Raw genomic sequence first — 22,774 nt, 5'->3', positions numbered from 1 at the left:
AAAGCAAATGAAATCTGTCAAATTCATAGGGTGCTATTTTGATCGGAATGATCCTATTAGTCTATTACGAATACTCGGATATTATCGGAAACGCTCGGAAAAACTTGCAAGCATACTGAAAATTCGATTCTGATCGAACGCGAAAAGATTTAAGACATCAAAAAAATAACAATAACAATTGCAGATCTATTTAATTTTTACTTTGTTTTAAAGATGCGATAGAAATTTGTAATCGAATAGAAGAAGAATTCGTCGCTTCAATTCCGCGCGGTAGGCGATCGATTCCGGAAAATCGGACAATAGCCTACACAAATCTTCCGGAAGTATCGCACGCTTCGGAAATAACGGAAGCAGATTTATCGCGATCGGGAAAATCGAATGTTTCGAGGGCGCCGATCGGGCTTGTCACGGTTCTGCCACGCTCCGCGACGACGACGGCGACGAGGAGCGTCGAGGAGCAAGACGCGTTCGGCGTTCAGTTCAGTTCTCCGTGATCGCTCGATCGGGTGGGATCGAGCGGGATCTGCTCGCGCCCGTGTCTCGTCGTCGTCGCGTTCTAACGATCGTACTCGCATCAACAAAAAGAAAAAGAGGAAGAAATAAAATTAATCGTACGTCACTGGATTATCACGACGTGGCAACTTTACGTCCTTCGAGGAAAACGAGGTTCCGAATATTTCACCGGGAAGGGAAATCGCCGATAATGATTCAGCGGATTCCTCATTGAATAGATCAGTACGTTGGATCGGCTATCAGGTGAGACCGGCGAAAGGAATTTCTACGGTCACTACCGTCGCGCAAGAATTCCTCTCCGCGAGTACGCGACGCGCCGCTCGTTAATATCCTGGGATCCTGGATAACATAATCGCCTAAGAATAACGTTTACGAATGACCTTTAAATGTTTTTCAAAGCTGACTGACACTTGGGCTCAAAGGCGACTTTCACTGTGAGAAAATTCCATTTTTCCGATGCCACACGGTTGCCAGGCAGAATATCTCACTGTCGATACATTTAAAGCTTTTTTCTAAATGTTATTCTTATTGTTTAATTCTGTGAAAAGCACTCCACGCATGAATCTCAAACTATATTAATATAATATAGTTGGAGAGAGAATGGAGTAAAAAAATACATATTTTATTCTTAAAGTAAAATCTGGTTTTTGAAGCAGATTTCAATATGGAATAACTTATTTAACGCTATTCCGAGATTGACATTATTGTATTAAAGAGAATAAAAGTAAAAAAATTACATTTCTTTTAAGAAAGAGAATAAATTATTTATAAAATTTTAATTATATTTATAGTCAACTCAATTAGCACAGGTGATCATTATGAATTTAAAAAGAATTCCTTTCATTGCAAAATCTTATAAAAACTATTATCTTTTTTTAATTTTGAAAAAGAGCTTAGAATTAGTAGCATAAGAGTGATTTTTTTTTATGGATTTTTCTTTAATTTTTGAGAGTTTTCAGAACAGAAATGAGATGAAAACAAGAATTTATGAGAGATATGAAAGAAATCAATAATATCAAATTTAGCTACAGTATTCCAGATAGCAAAGATAATCCAAAAAGAATTCTTTCCAAATTTCTTGAATTTAGAAAGAATTCTTTTTAGATTATCTTTGCTATCTGGAACACTGTAGCTAAATTTGATATTATTGATTTCTTTCATATCTTTCTCTCTTTCTCTCTCTCATTATTTGACATATGACGATTTTGATAAGTTATTACCGTTGAATAAAGTTTTAATTTCTATTTAATTCTTTTTTTATAATAAACGTGAATCTATTCAAACGGACAGATAAACGAAAGCCGTTAGATTTATGTTTATTTAAAAAAATATTACGTACAGAAAAAATAATTGGTAATATGAGTTCTCTAATTTTAGACACGATTAAAAAATTATGGAAATTAGTGAAATGTTAACGAATATCGACCAAATGATATTATTGGATTGTTAAGTAATTTCTGAATTCGAATATTGAATAACTTCTAAAATTATTCCTCAAGTTATTGCGAATGCGCGAGAGAAAAAATCGATTTGCAACTTCCGGACGCCTAGTTTTAAATTCGAGAACGAAGCGCCACGGCGACGACCGCACATCAATGCTCCGAATAGGTGTCTACAGGTAACAGTCATGCAGTAGCACACTTAAGAATTACATCACGATTACATGTCCCCGGCTGGCGTGATTCTAAATTTCACACGAGCTATTATTTCAATCGCGCATCGCTCGTCTCGAGCCTCAATTCCCCCCCCGCGGCTACGATGAATCGTCGTTTCGTCGGCCGCTCGCTCATTCCGCCTCATCGTCGATCTCACAAAAGGGAAACCATGGGAATCCCGCCTAATTATATTATTCATAATTAGCTGGGATTCGCGCGCGGAGCAGAGCGGAGCGGAGCAGAGCGGCACGGCACGATGCATCGTGACCGAACGTGCAGTCATAACGATGTGAAACGACGGATTATCACGGTTATCCGAATGCACTTGGCTGTTCCGAAACCAAGTCAGAATACACACGCGTACTCGGCTCTATTTTCTTCTTCTCTTCTTTTCTTTCCGTTTTCTTCTCTTTCGAGAGAACTTGATGTATTTACCTTGCTACCGGTACCCGCCGCGTAAAGTAGCAGCGAAGTAGTAAAGTGAAACGGATAACACACCTGTGCAGTTGTTTGGTTCACGGATACGATTTGGTTAACGGACTTGAAATTATACGGTTCTCTGTCGGAGATGGAAATACGCGGCGCGGCGCGGCGGTTGCGCTCGTACGAGTCGCGAGGCGCGTTTGTTTAACGAATCGACCGATTTATGTTTGCACAAACGTCACCTTCTCAACCGATCTACACGAGACAGCGACATACGCTCATTGTCACTAACAATCTTCAGTTAATTATCTTGAGCTAATTTCATCAAGCATCAAGCTATTTCGCGTCAAAGAATATTTCAATCCTATTTCGCTCACAACAGTGAACACTATTTACATGAGCGAATCACGATTTGCTGTTGTATAAATACCATCTATCCTTGTACGAGGTTCCGAGACTTTGGTAAATCGAATCGATCTCAAGTTAAATAGCATTTATACTTGATATAAATAAAATATTATTTATACAAAATAAGTAGAGAGATATCTGATATTTATTTAAGCATCAAATATTGAAACTCTTTTTAAGCGGAATTGATCTGTCTTGATTCGTCTTTTTTTAATTACGATTTAAAAAGCTTTGATATTTAAAAAATTTTGCCAAGGATAAGTCGATTGTGAATCAATTGCGTAATATCACGACGTGGAACACGTGGAAGGCGATTTGCAATCGATATATGCGCAACAATTTGGCGTGAACGTAGTTTCGAATGTCACGGATTTACCTTGTTAATTTTCGTAAACATGCTGTCGCATCTGTTTTGCAATAAATTTATTCGCAGAGTTGTTTGTGAACGTTCGCACATATCTCGCGAGTGCATATTTCTCACCTGAAGAGACTGCTCTTCAGCATACGCAGGCGTTTTAGGACGTACTTACTTGCGACCAGGAAGCGGACTTGAACAGCGTTTTTAACGACGTCTCGTAAACCACGGCGCGGCGTCGATAAACACGCTGCTCCCAACCGCGTAAGAAATTACACCGGCAATTATATGTAGGTTACGCACAAATTTTAAGCGGTACCAATATAGTAACATTCGGCAATGAAAAAGTGAACGGTATCTTCGACATTCCTCACCGAGATACGTGTGTACGAAATAAATGGTGCGAGGGGCTGGGCTGACAATTTGACAGCTGAGAATTCGACAGTTGTCTTCAAACTGCACAAACTGTAAACATATTTTCCTGAGACTGCACCTTTAATAGTCTTATTAGGGCTTTAACTGCCATAGCTGACTTATAATTTCAAGACAATGTTTTACGCTTCGAGTCTTTGTCTTTAGTAACAATGACTTGTGCAGTCATTCCGCTAAGGCTGTTATTCCCCCAAAAAATTCTTACTTTCAACGGTTTCGCAACAAGTCCAAAGTTCATCAAAATCCGGAAAGGATATCTTTTCTCTATAAGTATTTAATTTGAGACTCGCTCGTTCGCGATCGCTTTAACGCAGTCTCGCCTTTCGAAGAGATTTGTTAAGATAAATTCCTTTCTTTTCTCCCGCTCATAAGTTTATAGCTATGTATAGGACGATTTTGCAATCGCGATATTAACGAGGCACATAGACCGATCACTTTTTTACGCGAGTTTAACGGCGTAAAGAGTGTAGTACCAGTTCGCGCATCGCGAATTCGAATCTATCGCACGCATCATAAATCGAGGAAGAGCTTTCGAAGCGAAAGTACAACGCGGTGTCCGCTGAAAAAAGATGTAATTTGATAGCGTTTCATCACGGATGACCGATCACTTTCCAACCGCTTGACGCAAAAAGTGCCTTAATGACAGCGAAGGGGGCACGGAACATTCTCATCTCAGCTCAAAAATTTTAACCTTGCGCGAGATCGCCGACAAATTCACCATTGTAACGTCATCAAATCGTCTATCTAAAAGTAAAAATTGTAAGCACGAATTAATCAAACGTTAATTAATTACGCAATCAAATGGCATTATGTATTTATATCATCTAATAAATTTAACAAATTGTAAGTAATCTGGCGCGCGACGCTTTACTTATGTATTAATTATGCATCGCACAGTCTTCTTCAGGATGAATATCGAATGAGTCGTGTCAAATAAAAGTGATTGTCCCGCTCTTCTCTACAGGTCACAAAACGTTATGTACAATATATGCGAAACGACATTAATTATCTGGAACGCATAGCAGGTATCGGCAGCGAGTGCACTCGTTACGTTCGAAACTTTCACTCCACGCGCTACTTGAACGATATTATCTTTTCTTCTTTCTTTTTTTCTTAAATGTGCGTAAGCAACCGTAGCGAGTGAACAAGGCAAGTTGCGCATACGTTTTTTTATGCAGCATAAAATGCACATTTAGTTCATTTTCTATATACGGATAGAGATAAGAAGGCAGGAAAGCTTTTTTTTTACATATAGAGTTGGAATATCAATGCATAACAATTGCACAACAATACGATTTCGTAAGCGTATAAGTGTCGCTTGGGAAATTTCTCATTAGCTTTGTTGTCAGTGCATCATAGTAAAATAAAGATGTACATAACAGGTTATTTATAGCTGTTTGAAAAAATTATTTTATTCCGATAATAAGCACGTTATCTGTTATCGCATAAAGACATTGATGCTAAGCAAATTTTATTAATAAGATAATAAATCGTAAAAATTCTAATTATTAGATTTCTAATTATTAGATTTATTGTGCATACATTCTTTTTAAAAATTACATATACTGAAATTTTAAATATAATTATGATACCTATGTTTTTTTGCATTACACGAGTTATATCGAATTAATTTGTAAAATTCTTCCGAATTCTACTACGAATGATAGCATGTGGAACGGAAAAGAATTTTAGAATTTTTATTGAGCATTTTTTAAATAACTATACGTCCGGTTCGCGCTCCAAAGTTCCTTGGTGACTTACTCCGCGATAGGAACTCCAGAAATTTATTATCAGCCTAGCTGAACGTTATGCTCGTTTGAAACGCGCTGAGGCACAAAGTAGCTTGTAAGCTGGAATGAATTCTCGATGAAAAATGCCATTTAACTCAGCGCTAACCCGGACTAGTTCTGTATCGTTCGATTCGATCTCGATCTAAAGTGCGTCACGGTAGAAAGCACGCAGACTCGCGGTATCGCGTATCCCGGTGTGTACCCGTGTACTACCCCGTGGTGTGTCTCACACACTGGGTTTGCATATATACACACGACATTCCTCTTACGCTCTGATAGTAATCCGATGCGATGGACAGTTCAGCCTCGAACCGACCGGCCGAGAAGGCCATTGCTGACGGACGCGGACGTTCGTGTCCCAACGCGTGAGCTTCATTACGCGTGAATTTCACGTAAGGTATGATATAGCCAGTCAGACGAATTATGCAATCGAGAAAGTCGAAGCATCATCGGCCCTGACAATCTACCAAATTCATCGTTGACTTGGCTTCAACGATCAATCGCTTCCTGCAATAATAATAATAAGAAGCGATTGCAGCAGAGCCAGAGAAGCGGAGAGACCAATGTACGCGGTGATGCCTGCGGCATCACCTGTCCCAATTTCTTCATCTTTAACGTGAATACTTTGAAAATTAAGCCTCGTCACACTTCTCGATCTCGGAATAGACCTCTGGCGAAGCGAACTGCGTCGCGTCGTACGTATCCCAGGGTGGGGCTTAACCCGGTAACAAGTGAGCTTTCGTGATCCCGTCCCTGTTCGCGTGCGACCTCAATCGCTATCAGCGCGTTACCCGTCCATTTGTCTACGGCGGACATTAGCCCCACGGTATAAAACTCAGTGTTGGCGACATCGCGACATCGCCGACACGTCGGAAAAGTCTCATTGGGTATTCCGGGTCTTATTGTCGACAACGCGCGCGGCCGCAATACGTAGTAGCTCCTGGACACGAATGTGGATCGTCGATGCGGATACAGTCGAGCTCCGTTGTTGGCGATTGAGCCAAGATGCAGGCGATACAGCGGAAAGGTCAGAGAAACACTTGTACTATGCTCTGAAAGAAAATTTCAGAAATAAAGAATAAAATCCCTCTTTAATATAAGTCAAACAAACGCGAATGCTGATTGCGTTTCAAAGAAACGAGCGATTGCAACGCATTCATGAATTGGCTACGTTACGAAGAGTTGTATAACGATAAAGAAAGCAAAAAGCACCGTTCTTCGTAGATCGCGAAACGATGTCTTGGCCCAAGTCTCGCGAAACAGTTTCAACAGATAGGATGAAACGGCTAGAAAGACGCGGCTCGCTGGCTACGTCTCCAGGTGCGTATAGAATACCAAGGACGAAGGGATCGACCGACAGGAAGAGAAGCGATTAGAAGAAGGAGCGGTTAAACCGGAAAGTCGAGCGCGCGCGGCTGAAGGGGGTCGCCGGAGCAAAACTGCTACATCGGATTGTGCTCCGTTGTGGCAGATAGGCCGCCTAGCTTCCACGAGCGATTAATCGCGGCCCGCTGGGCAATTGTCCGCGCACGTATTCCGCTTCCGGTCCTGACCCACAGCGAAAGCTATTCCGACATTCCGGAGATGACGTGCGGATCCACTGGACGCCGCGCCGCGCCGCGCCGCGCCACAATAATACAATTAGGTGCAGATTTAGCGCCGCAAATCGAAATCGAGTTGACCGCAACCCGGGTCGGTGACACGCGACCCAACGTGGAACCAAGTGGATATTATCCTTCTGGTGAACGTCCGGCTGTTCGGTCGGACCGTTCAGTGACATCGAACGACAACGTAAAAACATTTTTCCAAAGAAGAAATGTACATGTTTTCTTCAAGATGATCATTACGTCCAAGCTCTTTGACAGGAGATAAAAACTCAACTAGAGTAATGGGAAGAAAAAATCCTTCACGAACGAAGAAAAACATGACGATTGATGAGATGACGATCTCATCAATCGAACGATGCAACCAAAAATGCAAGCGAGTCAGTGCTGAAGTAGAACCAATCATTACTCAGAAATCATCTAAAAATCGTAAGCCAGATTTCTCCGGCTCATTGTCTCCCCGTTCCTTTCTCTTTCTCCTTCCGTTCCGAAGCCAGCTCTCGGAGTAATGGCGGAGGAAGGGTTGGCCAGTAATCGACCTTGGAGCTCCGTCCTTTACGCATACGCGCCGCGCGCCTGTGTCGCGTGTCTTATTTATATGAACGCGCGTGCGTGTAAGTACGCGTGCATCTAGTCGTACGCATGCACCTACACCATCGCGCATGCAACTTCGAATGCACGCGAAATAAGCGGCGCGGCGTGCGTTCGCCGCGGCCGCGACCGCGGCGCGCATCGGTCCGATAGGGTACACACGCGCGTACACACACACATACACACACGTACACACATACACACACGTACACACACACACACACACACACACACACACACACACTTACACACGCGCGCAGGAGGGCCGCAATGCCGAGGGCATAGTTACACGGCTATTCCGGCGAGGAATGCTCGGCATGTCGCTCTCGTCAAATGGTCAGAAAATAAAAGGACTACCTCGCCCGCGGCCTTGATAGAACGCGCCTAGTGGACACGGGCCTCTTCTCTCTCACTCTCTTCCTCTGACCGGTTACTCGCGAGTTACCCGCGAGATACCATTCAAAAGTCATCACGGAAGATTAACTTGATGCCTGACGATCGTTGGAAGTGGCCTGTGTCGCGAGTCCATGGGGAATCGTAGACTCGTCCTGTATTTTGTCTCATATCTATGCGATGCTGCGGAGTATAATCTCAAGTTAATCCTTGGTGCGAGAAAATTACAAATTTTCCTACAGCTTGATAACATGTGACACTGAACATTTCTTTGCATTTTATACAGTATAAAGATTTAGTACTTCGAGGGAGAGAGAGAGAGAGAGAGAGAGAGAGAAGAATGTGTTTTAAAATTAAAAAATCAATAGTGTAATGCAAAATAATAATTTAAATTATTAACAAAATAGTTTGTAAAAGACAAGAAAAGTTTGCAAAATACTATTGTATTAATTATAGAGAAAGAATCTCACAAATTGATAATACTTATAAATTATGGATGTGCATTATCGCATCAAATGTACTTGAGCGCTTCGTGATACCGAGTCCCAATTCAGATACGTATTGTTAATAATAAAACACGCCGTTTAATTCGCGAGGTGACATTTATTTTTTATTTCGCTATAAAACATTCATTAAAGAATTCTCGTCGTAAAATCCGCGTTGTCGTCGGCCAAACTGAGCCATCAAGGTAACGTTATGCCGAACCGGTCCCCAAACATTTTTTATCGCTATCTGATTCCCTAAATTACGGGTATAGACCTTTGTACACACACGCTTTTTAATGCATCGTCGGACTCGAGTCCCAAGAGCATTCCTTCGCCAAATACTATCGCGATGTACACCGTATTGTTACGTCCTACAATAATTTTGCCTGTATAATAATTTATTCTGCATAATTAATCGCGCGCGTTAAAATAATTTCACGCGATGAAAAGCAGAGATAAAGCTTTTGCAAGTACTCGCAAGAGCGTGCAAGGCTCGAAATGAAAAAAAAAGTCAGATGACGTCTGTAAACAGATAAGCGAAGAAACATACATAATAGTAGATAAGCGACGAGTCTCGAGATAGCGAGAGCCGAGATGCAGACAGATCTTGAAGAAATTTGCAATCATATTCGAGTAAGATATGAAGAAAAAAATGTATTTACATGACGGATGCTCGTATTTTGTCAAAAAGATTGGCGAGGAAAAGCAGCAGGGTTGATAAGATAGTCTCGAGAGGAGACCCTACACTCTGACGAGCCTGAGCGGTCATATCTGAAAATTTATTCGTGGTCCAAAGAGTCGCGCGGATAAGCTGCATTCCGTCCGCGGTATATAATGGGATGCGGAGCTCAGAATCCCCCGGGTACCCGATAACAATACCTAGGAAGCGGAGCGGGTTACGACTCGGTAGCCACGCGGCGGAGAATGTTTTTACGAGCATCCGGGGCACGTCACGCTTTACGTACGCGTCACACTTTGCCTCAAATTGCATTCACCATACACCGTCGATTCCCGTCGAATGATGAATTCTCTGTCAGATAAATCCACTTGCGTCTGTCGTTGTTTTGTCGTCGTGTTTTAACATGACAAAAACAAAGACGAGACAAAATAACCTTTGTTCAGCTGTCAATGATGATTGACGTGTAACTGATATTTTTCTTTTCTTTCTAATTTTTTTAATAGAATTAATAACCAAGAGATTAATATATTTACACTTTGAAAAATTAAATTTGCAAATATTTTTCTTCTCATTCTGACAACCTTTATTGAAGCAAATTCATTATCATTGAAAATTCAGAGTATGTGTGAGTTTCAAATAACGAAAAAATGCTATGAATTTTTTGCTTCAATTATCTCCAAGAAAAAGTATCGTACATATTTAAAATCTCCTCTCCTCATTTTACATTTTTTACTTGTTCTATTCATATAAAATCAATTCCTTCCTGGTTACAACATTAATGGGCTATATATTAGCGACCGAACAATGTGTTTTACGTAAAACGATAATTGATGAAAATTCACCTGTCGCCTCAATATAATTTAGTGCGAGTGCGTTACCACTTCGCACATGTTCGTGCGCCTAATTGCGCAATTATAAAAGTACAAGTTTTAAGGCGAAACGCAGTCACCGCAGGCATTTTGTTTTTACTGTTGCGAGACGCGCTCGGCAGTATTTTGCAACTGAATTACTTGTAATTAGAAAGGAAATATTCGCCGTCAGCTGCAAGTGCAATTCAGATTTACATTGTCGCAATTATGACTTTCAATGAAGGACATAACTGAGTCCGATCGAAAAAGAAACACGCAACAAGTAAGTAACGATCGAGTACGAAACATTAAAATTGTTTTATGAACTTTACAGAAATTATATATGAAAAAATATATATATTTATTCACACATAATTATTCGGTAGCACGATATTCCTTTCATTTAAATTTTCTCACTACAAATCTTTGATTCGTCATGTCGCGGTCGGTTCGGATTGTGAAATCGACATAGCTCAAGAAATATTTGAATACCATGAACAATCGCGTGAACAACGACCGCAAAACTAACTCGTGACACGCGGTTCTTTTCTTATTCCTGGTTTTTACCAAAAACAATTTGACGTAGTCGAAATAATGTAATTGAGGCTAACGAAAGTTTCTCCCGAGCGTCGAGAAATTGAGTACTGAGACATCATCAAGAGTTCTGATCTCTCACTACGTATCGCGTACCGCATTGGATTACGATGTCGGGAAGAAGAAATAATATGGATCACGAGCGAGAGGAGCGGGTGTAACGCGCGACGATAACAACCGCATCTCGCCGCGCTGCAAAGATTTACAATCCGGGGCTAGACTTGCCAACGAAGTAAAGTCCGGGCCGCCAGCAGCCGTAGCCGGAGGAACGGATCGGCAGCCACGAAAGTGGAACGATAAATCTATGCTGGAATAACTGGACACTTAGCTCCCGCATTCTTCCAACGTTTAACAACCGCGACTTTTCTGCAACATTAATCACAATGTGCGCCGCGATCGATCTATATATTCTAGTGCAGGCAAACGGATTTAATTTTATTTACGTAAAATCCTATCTTTTGAAAAATTGTAAAAAAATTCATGTAAAATTGACAAATTGTGTAACCAAATTGTGGACTGCAGTGTCAAATCGATTATCAGCGATCCATGTTGCATTCCGTACATAAATATTATGTACACGTACAAATATACATTTTTTAATAGATAGATCCGCTAGCGTGTTCTGGAATGATCTTATCGCGTCTCGCTCTTGATTGCGAACTTAATTAAGTCCGACTGTGCGCCGTGATCGCGTGGGTTGGATCCACGAAAAGTGAAAAGGCGGAGAGGCGTAGCCTCCGGAAAGAAGCTAAGAAGGTGATGGCACACATATTTTGCATCGGAGAAAGTCGTACGCATACTTCCCCACCCCTAATTTTTCTTCTTCCTTCTTCTCCGTAGCTGTCCTCGTAGTCAGCGGTTACGCACATTTACGCAGACACATATAATATGTCTTACTGTGCATTAACATCTTGCATAACGCGCTGCAATTTAATTAAATGTACGAGGTATCGTATGGGTCCCGTCTCTGTCGTTCAGACTCGTGCAATGAAGAATTGTTCCATTCAATGCGTTCGTATGACCTCTATCTTTCTTGCAATAGCTAAATATCTTAACATTAATTTAATAGTATAGATGTACTTAATAATTAGAAAACTCTACGTGTAATTTTATTTATGATAATAATAATTATTATTATTATCGTTATATATCAATTAAATTTTCTCTTCCCAATTTTTTTATAATAAAAATTGCAATTTTTCTTGATTTTCTACTTTGATTAATTTATTATTATCACAATAATATATATAATAATTATCAAGTGTAAATTATTATATATTAAAATAATATGTGAATTTTTTAAAAATATATAAATTTTATGTCAAATTTTAAATTCGAACTATACCGTTTCATAAAATGTAGTATGTCTTATAACGGTAAGATAGCGCATTTCTTGGCCAATGCGCAGCTGGTATTTTTCTGGATGCCAATCGATTCGATCTGTATACTTGTGCACCAGATAGCATATTGCGCGAAACGGAAATAAAGTTGTGAAATGTATAATCGGAAAGATATCTAGAATCATGCGACTTAATCCAACATTGTTCACTTGTATACGATTAGAATAAAGTTTCACATTAATTATAAAATATAATGTAAGTTTTAATAATTATATAGAGATACTTTCTTTCCACTGCAGATTCTTTCGTCATCTTCAATTTGATTATTCATTTACAAATGTATTCAGTAATGTACCAATGCTTTTCAAGCCATAAAAGTAAAACAAAAATATAGACGAAAGCAGACAGTATTGTTTCAACCTGCTAACATATAATAAAGCTTTATTTTTTTAAATACTTTTAAATAAACTTACCATTTTACTTCAAAGTTTAATTATTGTTTTGAATAAAAAATGTAAAAATATCATAAAACAATACGGCACTTGATTATTTTCGAGAAGAAAAAAATTACTTCAAGATTAGTAAAAAAATCTGCAATTAATAATTTTGGACATCGTGTATAAGATTAATCGTGTATAACACATTCTTGCACATTCTTTATCAACATATTTTGATAACATACTTATGCAGCGTAGTCAACATAAATGTGCACTTGTTGTAAAATGTTTTTTTCAAGTATTTTTTATACACTTGAGTAGATAAGCGTTTTCCACTTATGCTCGTGGTCGTTATCAGCATTTTTCCACTTTCATTAGCCATATGTTCATCTGTTCTCAAATTAACTGTATTCGCCAATATCACGCATTTACAGTATTTGCAATTATACATTATACACGCGGATTAGGGAGAAAAATATTACGAATTCTATGCGGGTCAGACGAACGGTATTGCTTCTCGCGAGCATTCCGTTCGACGCGTTTATTGGGGAAAAAGGTGAACGAATTACCGTTCGACTACTGGCAACGGTTTCAACAGACTAATTTCTTTATCGGTCCAACTGCAAGTAATAAAACGATATTACCAAGCACCGCTTTCTACGCCTTCAAAATCAATCCGATTTATATTTAGTGCCAATTAGCTCGATATTACGGCATAGTATAATAATTGCACTTATTACAAGTACACGGTGATCGGTGTGTGCCGAAATCACATATAATATAAAATGTACATATGTAAAATCATTTGAAACGAATTTCTAAAAATCTTTCTTCAACTGTACGCGTGCAAGTTGGCATGGAATGCGCTCGGCAATTCCAGTCGCCGACATTCCTGGAAGGTAGAAAGATCCATAAACTCGAAAAAATTTACACGAACGCAGTTCGTGCGAAGACTTAAATAAATGGCCCTGAATGCAAAATATCACCATCATCTCTTACAAGGATAAAAATTTAATGCCGCGTGATGGGGAAAAAAAGCCAAGAGATAATTAAATCTCACTTGTATCTTTGTTCATTTATCTGTTCTTATTATCTGACGAGCATAATATTTCTTTCCTTCGTACCGCGAAAAGACAGCAAATGATTGAAAATCTTCAAGTTAAGACATGCGTATCATATAGTGCCGCCGGCATGAAAAGTTGTGTGCTAGACGACGTAGATGATGCGGCCTCCTTGTCTTGGAAGTACCGTTGCGAGGAGAGACTGTGATGCTGGATACTCACGTACCACTTCGTTCGAACGCACAGGCATAAATCTGACGTCGATATTGAATGTCATATGTGCGATGGCTAAAGAAAAAAAAAACCTATATTTTGCCTTCTTTTGTGACAATAACTACATAGAAATAATGTCATCATATAATCATATTTTTGTAATAATTTTACGGAAGAATTACCAAGCACTTCAGTCAATACACATAAAAGCAATATATATGTTAATAAAATTGCTTAAGAATACATTAGTCTTTTTTCCTGTTTACTTCACTCTTGTGAATATCTCTTAAATATCTGACGTACATAAAAATTTTAATTAAGTACATATAACGTATTCATTTTTCAATTGTATTACAAACCGTAATTCGCGATCTTAATTTTACAAATTTTCTAATTTAAATTAAAGTATACTTCTTCTTATAAGATTTTGCTACAAATTATTTATTTCTAACGTTATCGTTGTAATGAAAATTTTCAGATTAAAAAATTTTAAATTTTGCTTGGAATTAACTGAAGAACCCGGTTTCGCTGTCTGTTAACTTTATTAGCATTTCTTTCATATGTACATCAATAGAATCATCACGTGCAATTTTCTCTACATCTTGTTATTAGATCGTATCAAAAACAAGTGCAATAACGAAGTGAAAAGAGATAGCCTGGATTCAGCGGTGATTGTCGCCATCGACATCCAGTAAAGTCCGTTCACTTCTCTCCAAGATTTACCAAGATTTCACTTTTGCTGTTGTATCTTCACTGCGGTTACACCGTTTAAGACCCTTGATAAATGGGGACGCTTTCTGATTACTGAAATGCCAGAATAATAAATGCAAAAAATATTCTATTTACAATCCTAAGTTTATTAACGCATTCTCTGACGAAATCGTCAGAAGATTCCGTTTGTCCTAAAATTGAAATTTATTAAAATATAATTTTTGTTTGATGAAAGGTGAAAAAGTTACGAGCATGCAGCTAGAATCATAGAATGTTCATTGAATGCTTTCACGTAAGAAAAATCACGCTCTAACTACTTTCGAATTTGTTACAGACATGCGTTGGTTTCGCGGCCACGCTGAGGCACCGAGACTCCTGCGCCTAAGTCCCCTTCGAGCCGACGAAGACGTCAACGAGACGTCCTACCATTTCCATGAGAGGTCTCGATGCAGAGGTAAAAGTCGCCTGAAATGGCGGCGCGATCATCTAGTCACTGTAGAAAGGATAAAATACACTCGGCAATATACGCGACAGCCATCGCGTTGATCCTCCGTCTTTCTCCATCGCCAAGAGAATCGGCCTAATTTTTGCAAAAATGTCGTATCGTCTTGCGTGCCGCGCGTACACGCGTCTTTGCGTGCCGTCCTGCTGCGCCGTGCCGCGCCGTGCCGCGCCGCGCCGCGCCGCGCCGCGTGCGTGGCTGGACTTGAATCGGGATTCCATTCTGAATGCAAGGGATTACGACTCAACGTTCCGTCAAGCTGAGTTCCCGCGTGACTGGCTGGAAAGTCAGAATAGAAGCAAATTGACATTACGCCGGCCTACGCGAATGCGTGTTGATATAAAGGATCATTGTCGAGGACGCGCAATCCTCATGCGTGACCGTATATACGCGTTCCTATAGGACTCTGCGATGCAATTGACGGTAACGGTGACAACGACGGCAATGACAACCCGCGATGAATCGTCCAGCTAATTATATAACCGCTAATTGAGATAGTAGCCGAAAAACGAGACTGTAGGTCCTTAATTAAAAAATACCGTTTATTTCATTTTATCAATACGATATCTTTAATTTCTATGATACTTATTAATTCATTGTAACATATGTGTTGATGTAAAGAACTCGAGTTATTTTTCCTTTATTTCTTCATTTTTGGAAAAATCAAACGTAACAGTGTCGTATTATTAGAAAACAAGAATAAATTTAATAATCTTTTTTTCCGTCCGTATGTAAAATCTTAAAGATCTATATAATTGTAAGTAGAAAGTATTTCTCATTCTCACGTTTATAAAATACAGGCAGTTAGCAATGCGGATAACTTTGTAATTATTTAACTACATAATTATGAAACATTTCAACATCAGGAAATATAATTCAATTCTGAGAACTTTTATGTGAGGTAGAGCATAGTCGCGGTTTCGACGTTAGACATGACTTAGAAAACGATAAGAAGTTACTCGAGTATCTGATCTATTTTTACAGTATCCGGTTTACGCATTCCATACGATAACGTATACACGAAATTACTCATTCACCGGCTGTTTTTGGCTTTGCTCGAATCTCAGACAAATCGAACCTTATCTGTTGAGAAGAGCCTTCTTACTTGTTAAGGCTAGTCAAGCGCGAATGATTTGATGGTTTGCCATTTGCATGATGACGAACTAATTTAAAATGAGTAAATCCTGCATGCTCACCTTGAAGATCGAAGAGCCTAGTCGTGATAGCGATTGCCGTTACTGGCTGCATTATCTCAATTGCTGTCAGGACTTCGTTTTGTAAAGCTACAGCTTGTAATATTGAAGAATAAATTAGTACCAGTATAATTTCAACACATATTTTATAATGACACGCAAGTTCGTGTTCTTACATTCACATCGATTACAAGTGTTTTTTATCAAGCGGAGAAGTCGCATTTGAATTCTGTACAAAAAAAAGGAACATTATAAACGATTTATAGCTCTTTTTATCTCTACTGATTATTGATTATTAATTGCAAGAAGTTTATTGCTTATTTTATTAAATCTTATTTTAAATAAACTAATAATACAGCTCTGAAATTGAAAAAAAAATATTGTAAAACTTTTCTTCTCTCTCTCTCTCTCTCTCTGTAAACAAAAATATATTAATTTATATGATATAATTATATATATTTTAATTAATAAATATTTTGTTAATGGTTGCAATGTGAGTGCAATGATTGCAATTTGTTTTGTTTAACAAATACGAAAAATTCTCGGTGTAATGTATGTAAAAAATAATTATATTGTCATTTACTTTTTATTTCTTAATTAAAGGCTACCATGCCGCTATATAACATCTTTTATCTCATCTGAATAATATTCTATAATAATAGTACAAGCAAATTGCTCATAGCCGCATCTTGTTTTACGCATATCCTGTACAATACGTCATGCTTCACAGAACCCGCAAATTTGTCAGTTCTGTCAGTATCGTCGCGACTAGCACTCGAAGTGGTCATTTTCAATTTACAAGTGGTAGAGTTCGGGTCTCACTTGTGTTCTTAGTCATAGACAGATCAGCAGAAATGAAGATTCAGAAACTACTGTGTTTTATTATCCATTTGAAATTTTGTACGGTGCTCTATTTTTTCGTATATTTATATGTTATTTATAGATTGTATATATATGTAATTTTTTCAAGTACACATATAGAGTTATAAATCTGTTTCAGAGAAACAAAGAAAAGTGATTATTTTGCTAGGAAAAATAAGAGTAATATATACATGTTCTAGCTGCACATATATTTATTCTACCGCCTGCTGTGCAAATTTATTAATACCTTTATTCTTATCTGTCAGACATATCGCCAGTGCGATGGGCCCGAAGAAAATCATCGAGTTCCGAATCTGACAGAAACTGCTACAACGTACAGACCTCCCAAGTGACGACCGAGCGAACTGCCAACAAGAAGGACAAGAAGAAGATTCAGGAAGAACGGCGGAGAGTGTGCGAGAAGCGGAATCCTCTGTTGGACCGCGTGAAGAGCACCAGACTGAGCTTCTTCAAGGATCGCGATTCCGACGAGGATGAGAACGAGAACGAGAACGGCGATGGCGGCAACAACGACGAAGAAGCGGGACGAGTCCAGTTCCGTTCGATGTGCGAGTTGAGGCACCGCGGTCTAACCAGGAACGAGTTTCGCCGCTCGGTCTGCGAGTCTGACCTGAAGGACATCACGGAGGAGGGGAACGGCCACGCGAAGAGGAAGAGACGCGCCAAGTCGCAGAGCAGGTTGTCGTACAAAAAGCAGCAGGAAGAGCGGTTCTCCTTCTTAGGCTTTCGCACCTCGACTCCTCGGAAACAACCCGAGTGGCGATCGAAAGAGGGGGATTCGATCCAGGAAGACGCGATGCCTCACGATTACCGATGGGAGAGGACCGATCGGAGCTTTCTCGAGACGAACCGTGGCGGCGGCGGCGGCGGCGGCGGCGGCGGCGGCGGTGGCGGCACGTTGATCGATCCAGTGACGTCGATCGAGCGACGACGATGGTCGACGAAACGACGGGGGTGCGGGGGATGCCGCCTAGGCACGTCGGTGAAACGATTTTCAAAAAGGACGCGACGACCTTCGACAGCATCACGCCGTCCAGCTGCCTGGCAGCGAAATTTCGTGCGATGCAGGACAGGTACCTGAAGAGCTCAACGAACAGGCTGATTGCCAAGATCTACAGGAAGGACTGCAAGGACCGAGAGAGGCGGAGGCTACGCAGCTTCTCTTACGGCACCTTGCCTGGTCTCGAGGAGCTACGAACGAACCCGCTGTACGAGGATCAAGATCAGGACGACAATGATTCCGGAATTTTAGACAACGATTCCGCCACCAGCTCCCTTCTCGATGACAGATGTAGCAGCGGTGCTTCCGGACCACTGAACAACGGTAGTCACAATGACTCTTGTCTAGGATCACCACCTCAGCTTCCGCCTAGAAGACCCTTCTCAACTGCCACGGATGTCGACGGAACCGCGCGATTATTCGCAAGTTTGGATGTGTACTACGACAGAGCCAAGGACAAAGATTCCGGACTGAGCCTTCTTACCGAGGAGTATTCGAGCGTCTGTCAAGCCACGAACAGTATGTTGATAGATTGTCAAGCGGCTCGAATCTCCGCGGAGAATAATACGGATAGGGAGAGAGAGAGAAGAATCGTGGACGAGGATTCTAGACGGAAGCAACGCAGTTCCGGTTTACAGGTGGTGAGAAGTAGAACCTATACAACGGAGACGATGGTGGTGAAGCTTCCCAAGGAGACGTCGGACCAGTGTCTCGGTATCTTTATCGCGAAAACTGCAGAGTCTAATCCGGGTTATTTGGTGGCTCACGTGGTACCGAATGGACTGGCTGACAAAGAGGGCACTCTGAGAATCGGTGACGAGATCCTGATCGTCAACGGAAAGAGATTACGTGGTCTAACCATGGCGGAGGCTAAGAAGATTCTGGGCAGCGGTAGCGGGCCCGGTGACATCGACATCGTCGTGTCGCGATTGTCGGACGTCGATCAGCAAGCAAAAAAGTTAAAGGAGAGCAGCGTGGACTACGAAAACGTTAGCATGGAAGACGGACACGGGGTAATCGTCGAGAGTTCACCCGGATCGCATCACTTCAGAAAGCATCAGATCAGGAGTCATCGAGACAAAAAGGATGAATCGAATAGGTCGATTTCATCGGAAAAATTTCATGGGACGAACATGGATAGCGGATTGACGCAGAGTGTTTCAAAGTTCTGTACTCTTCCCAGAAGACCGAGAAATACGGTGTCTACGTTCCTTACAGTGCTCTTCGAAAAAGGCGCCGGAAAAAAGTCTTTGGGATTCACCATAGTTGGCGGAAGAGACAGCCCGAAAGGAAGCATCGGTAATTATAAGAATATTTTTTCATTGCATATTTTTTTAATTAATCCAGACATGCATTATCTTTTATTGTGCATGTAATGAAATAAATCAGAATATCTTAGCCTCATTGTTTTCATAAATTATAAAATTCTAATTCTTTCCAAAATAAATTTTGGACGATAATAAATTAAATACTCTTCTTATTACTTTCTAATATTCTATATTCAATTTGTATCGCAGGTATCTTCATAAAGTCGGTACTGCCTAGCGGACAGGCCGCCGAAGATGGCCGTTTGCGCGCAGGAGATGAGATTTTGGCTGTGAATGGCCAAGTTTGCCACGACTTGACGCATCGTGAAGCCGTACAGCTTTTTCGCAATATTAAAAGTGGGCCGGTTGCCTTGCACCTGTGTAGACGCGTGAAAAATCGCGAATCACAGTAAGTGATTATTATAATCATATTTTATATTTAATCAAACAAATGAATTAATTATATTTTATTGTCGCAGTATTTTTAAACGCATTAATTTAAATAAAACATTGATTTAATTAACATGTATGATGCACTTGAATATTTGAAATAACATTTGTCAAGATTTTATTTAAGCTGAATGCGATTTTTATCGGAAAAAAAAAAGGAAAATCATTTACACATCGTTTGTTCGAATTTGTTACGAACTTCTATTATTTTATTGTTCACGTTTCTGTTTCAGAATTTCAAAAGCCAAGTCGTGTGCAGATCTTTTGCTAATAGACACGTGAGAGCGATAATCGCTGAAAGAGAAACATGGGGAGAAGAGGGCATGGCAAATTATGTAAAATACGAATCATGTATATATTGTACATTTTCAGAATTTGCTAGAAATAAAACAGTTATTTAATAACAATTATTTAATTAATAATAATCTGGATACGCGGTGCCCCGTTCGGCACCTGTAAAGAACATCTTCTTTATTGTCCTCTATAATTAAAAAATGCATAAAATGGATTTCACGTTATCGTAACGTTATTCGTATAAAATCTTATCGTTAAAGACGTTACTTAATAATATTTATAATATAATAGTACAATACGCGATTAGCCTATTAATAATTAAAACTATTAATCTACCAGGCAGTTACGAGATATGCCGCGCGAAATAAATTACGCAAGAGAAAAACGTCAGAGAAGTCATAGAGTTCTTTCGATAGACTAGAATTCTAAAACACCGTTTTCTCCGTAAACGAATAAATTAAACCTAAAGAGCACTTCCGGTGGGCAGTTTTTCTTCGTCCGTACTATTTAGTACGGCACACTTTTTACAGTACTTTTGGAATATCTGCAACAATCGTTATCAGTTTTCATTAATCATGTCACGTCTTCATTATTTAATGTTTAATTTTCTTTACAGATAAATGTTTATAAATGTTACCTGTGCCTTCTCGTAATCTCTAATTCAACCGTACCCTCTCTCACCGTCTTAAACAATTCGATGACTTCCTGGTGCGTGCGGCCCTTCAAAATTTGCCCGTTTAGGCTCAAGATTTCGTCTCCTGAAAGGTAAGAGAATATACTTTTGAGATATTTGCGATTTCTTCAAAAATCTTGGTTAATTCGATAATAATTAATGAGGAATGGGGGAAGAGTCTCCGCTTTCAAGTTGGCGAGATCGCCCTCTTTCAAAAAAACATCCAGATAATATCAATAAAGTTTAATGACCAAAAAGTAACTCTCGAGGCTGCCAATGACCCCGTGACGAGGATGTTCTTGCGGGATGCTATCTCCTGCGCTTATGCAAGCCGATCAGCTACCAGCCCGTTACTCAAGTATGCGGTAAGGAACAGCGGCGGGCAACGAGGAAACCGCGATGCAGGCGTAAAAAGTGGTGGGCTCGGTTGAAATTCGAGACATGAGAACGCGAAACGCGTCTAACGACCTTCCTGGTTATCGGCACGTCAACTTCACGTCCCGCGAATACCTGACCATCAGCACCGAACGACTTCTCTGCCCTTTCTTATTAATATCCGTCAAGACGACTCGCGATGTGAAAAAATATCGAATATTAAAAAAGTGGAAAACGATTCGCATATATATGTATATATGTATGTAAGCATCTCGTATATATATATATATATATATATATATATAGCGTCCTAATAACGCGATAAAGATATCAGGAAGCGGTACATTAATACCAGCGCTGTCAATGACACGAGGTATCGCGTCTCGTCTTGCGATGAAAGGAAGTGAGGTACGGCGAAAGAAAGATAAAGAGAGAGAGTGAGGGTTGGGGGGTGAGGGGAAGAAAATGAAAAGAAAAGAACCAGAAGAAAAACGGTGAAACATGCCGCGACTGTTTAGATATGCACACGGCGTTAGCTGTCGGATTAAAGATTCGACAGCTGTCTGGCGGGATCCTCGCATCGTCGTGAATACACGAAACTGTCCGTCGAACGTGCGTTCGACGCATCGTCATGCGCCTTTCCTTATCCTCACGATTGATAGCTCTCGAGCGCAAAGTATTTGAGGCGTGTCAATGTGAAACGAAGCGCGCGATATTACGCCGCATCAAAGTGACATACGCGTTACGCTAATTACTAAGTAGATAGTCCATGTAACAAATACTGTACAACAGTTTAATTACCATTAATCTGATTTTTCGTCATCAAGATTACATCGCAAAGCAATGTATTAATGGAACGATAAATGCATCTGGCATAATAATTAAATGCTACGATCTCGCGTACTGCTATTACATGTGGAAAATGTATTTCTCTCTCTCTCTCTTTTTTTTTAATAAAATTTACCTTGAAACAGCGATTTGAAAATGTCGGCCTGACCGCCGGGAAAGACCCTTCTCACGAAGATCCCCATGTCACCCCGAGGGCTATCTCTGCCACCTACAACGCTGAAGCCCAAACTGGGTTTGCCATAGCCCTTCTCAAATTTGGCCACGTGTTTCGTCAGATAGTGTTGCGATTCCGTGGCGGGCTCTATGCTGCTGCGGGTGTCCTTTTGATTTTCAGATAAGCACGAAAGCGGCAGGAAGTCGGGCCTCTTTCTCGATTGAAGCGACGACTCGACGTCGCCGCCGTCGGTCGTCTTCTTTTTCTTCTTTTTCTTCTCGACCGATGAAGAAACGTGATTCGTTTCGGTGTCGATCAACGACATACTGGACAGATTCTTTGCGTTTTCCAGGTACTCGTACTCGCCGGGCACAGTTGGCGGCGGATTCTCGTATACTTGCGGCACCGTTTCCTCGTATGCCGTCGTTAACCGTACTGTGTTACCGGTGAAAGATCTCAGAAACTCCTGAACTTCTTCGAGAGTTTCCAACGTTTTTAACTCCTTACCTTCCACTTGAACGATCTCATCGCCCAATCTTAGTCTACCGTCCCTACGATCAAAA

At 40.3% G+C, this 22,774-nt stretch overlaps 2 protein-coding genes across 2 annotated transcripts in view; one reads left to right on the top strand and one right to left on the bottom strand.

The window, feature by feature from the left end:
• The first annotated feature begins 476 nt into the window (after nt 1-476).
• On the top strand, nt 477-20,273 carry LOC105197658. The gene is made up of 6 exons (XM_039454420.1): nt 477-756; nt 14,867-14,986; nt 17,355-17,984; nt 18,035-19,408; nt 19,627-19,825; nt 20,100-20,273. The coding sequence occupies exons 2-6, from the start codon at nt 14,869-14,871 to the stop codon at nt 20,146-20,148; spliced, it is 2,370 nt and encodes a 789-aa protein (XP_039310354.1). The 5' UTR covers nt 477-756; nt 14,867-14,868; the 3' UTR covers nt 20,149-20,273.
• Nucleotides 20,214-22,774, bottom strand: part of LOC105197890 — a 29,271-nt gene continuing 26,710 nt past the window's right edge. Inside the window, exons 4-6 of the mRNA XM_026131574.2 lie at nt 22,173-22,762; nt 20,798-20,918; nt 20,214-20,704 (exon numbers count right to left, since the gene is read on the bottom strand). Of these exons, the coding sequence (XP_025987359.1) occupies nt 20,668-20,704; nt 20,798-20,918; nt 22,173-22,762 (748 nt within the window). The 3' untranslated portion in view covers nt 20,214-20,667. The remainder of the gene's footprint in view (nt 20,705-20,797; nt 20,919-22,172; nt 22,763-22,774) is intronic.

The sequence above is a fragment of the Solenopsis invicta genome, chromosome 10 (genome assembly GCF_016802725.1).
Source record: "Solenopsis invicta isolate M01_SB chromosome 10, UNIL_Sinv_3.0, whole genome shotgun sequence".
Classification (NCBI taxonomy): Eukaryota; Metazoa; Arthropoda; class Insecta; order Hymenoptera; family Formicidae; genus Solenopsis; species Solenopsis invicta.
The sequence above is the reverse complement of the archived record's forward strand: the minus strand, read 5'-3'. Positions and strand labels throughout refer to the sequence as shown.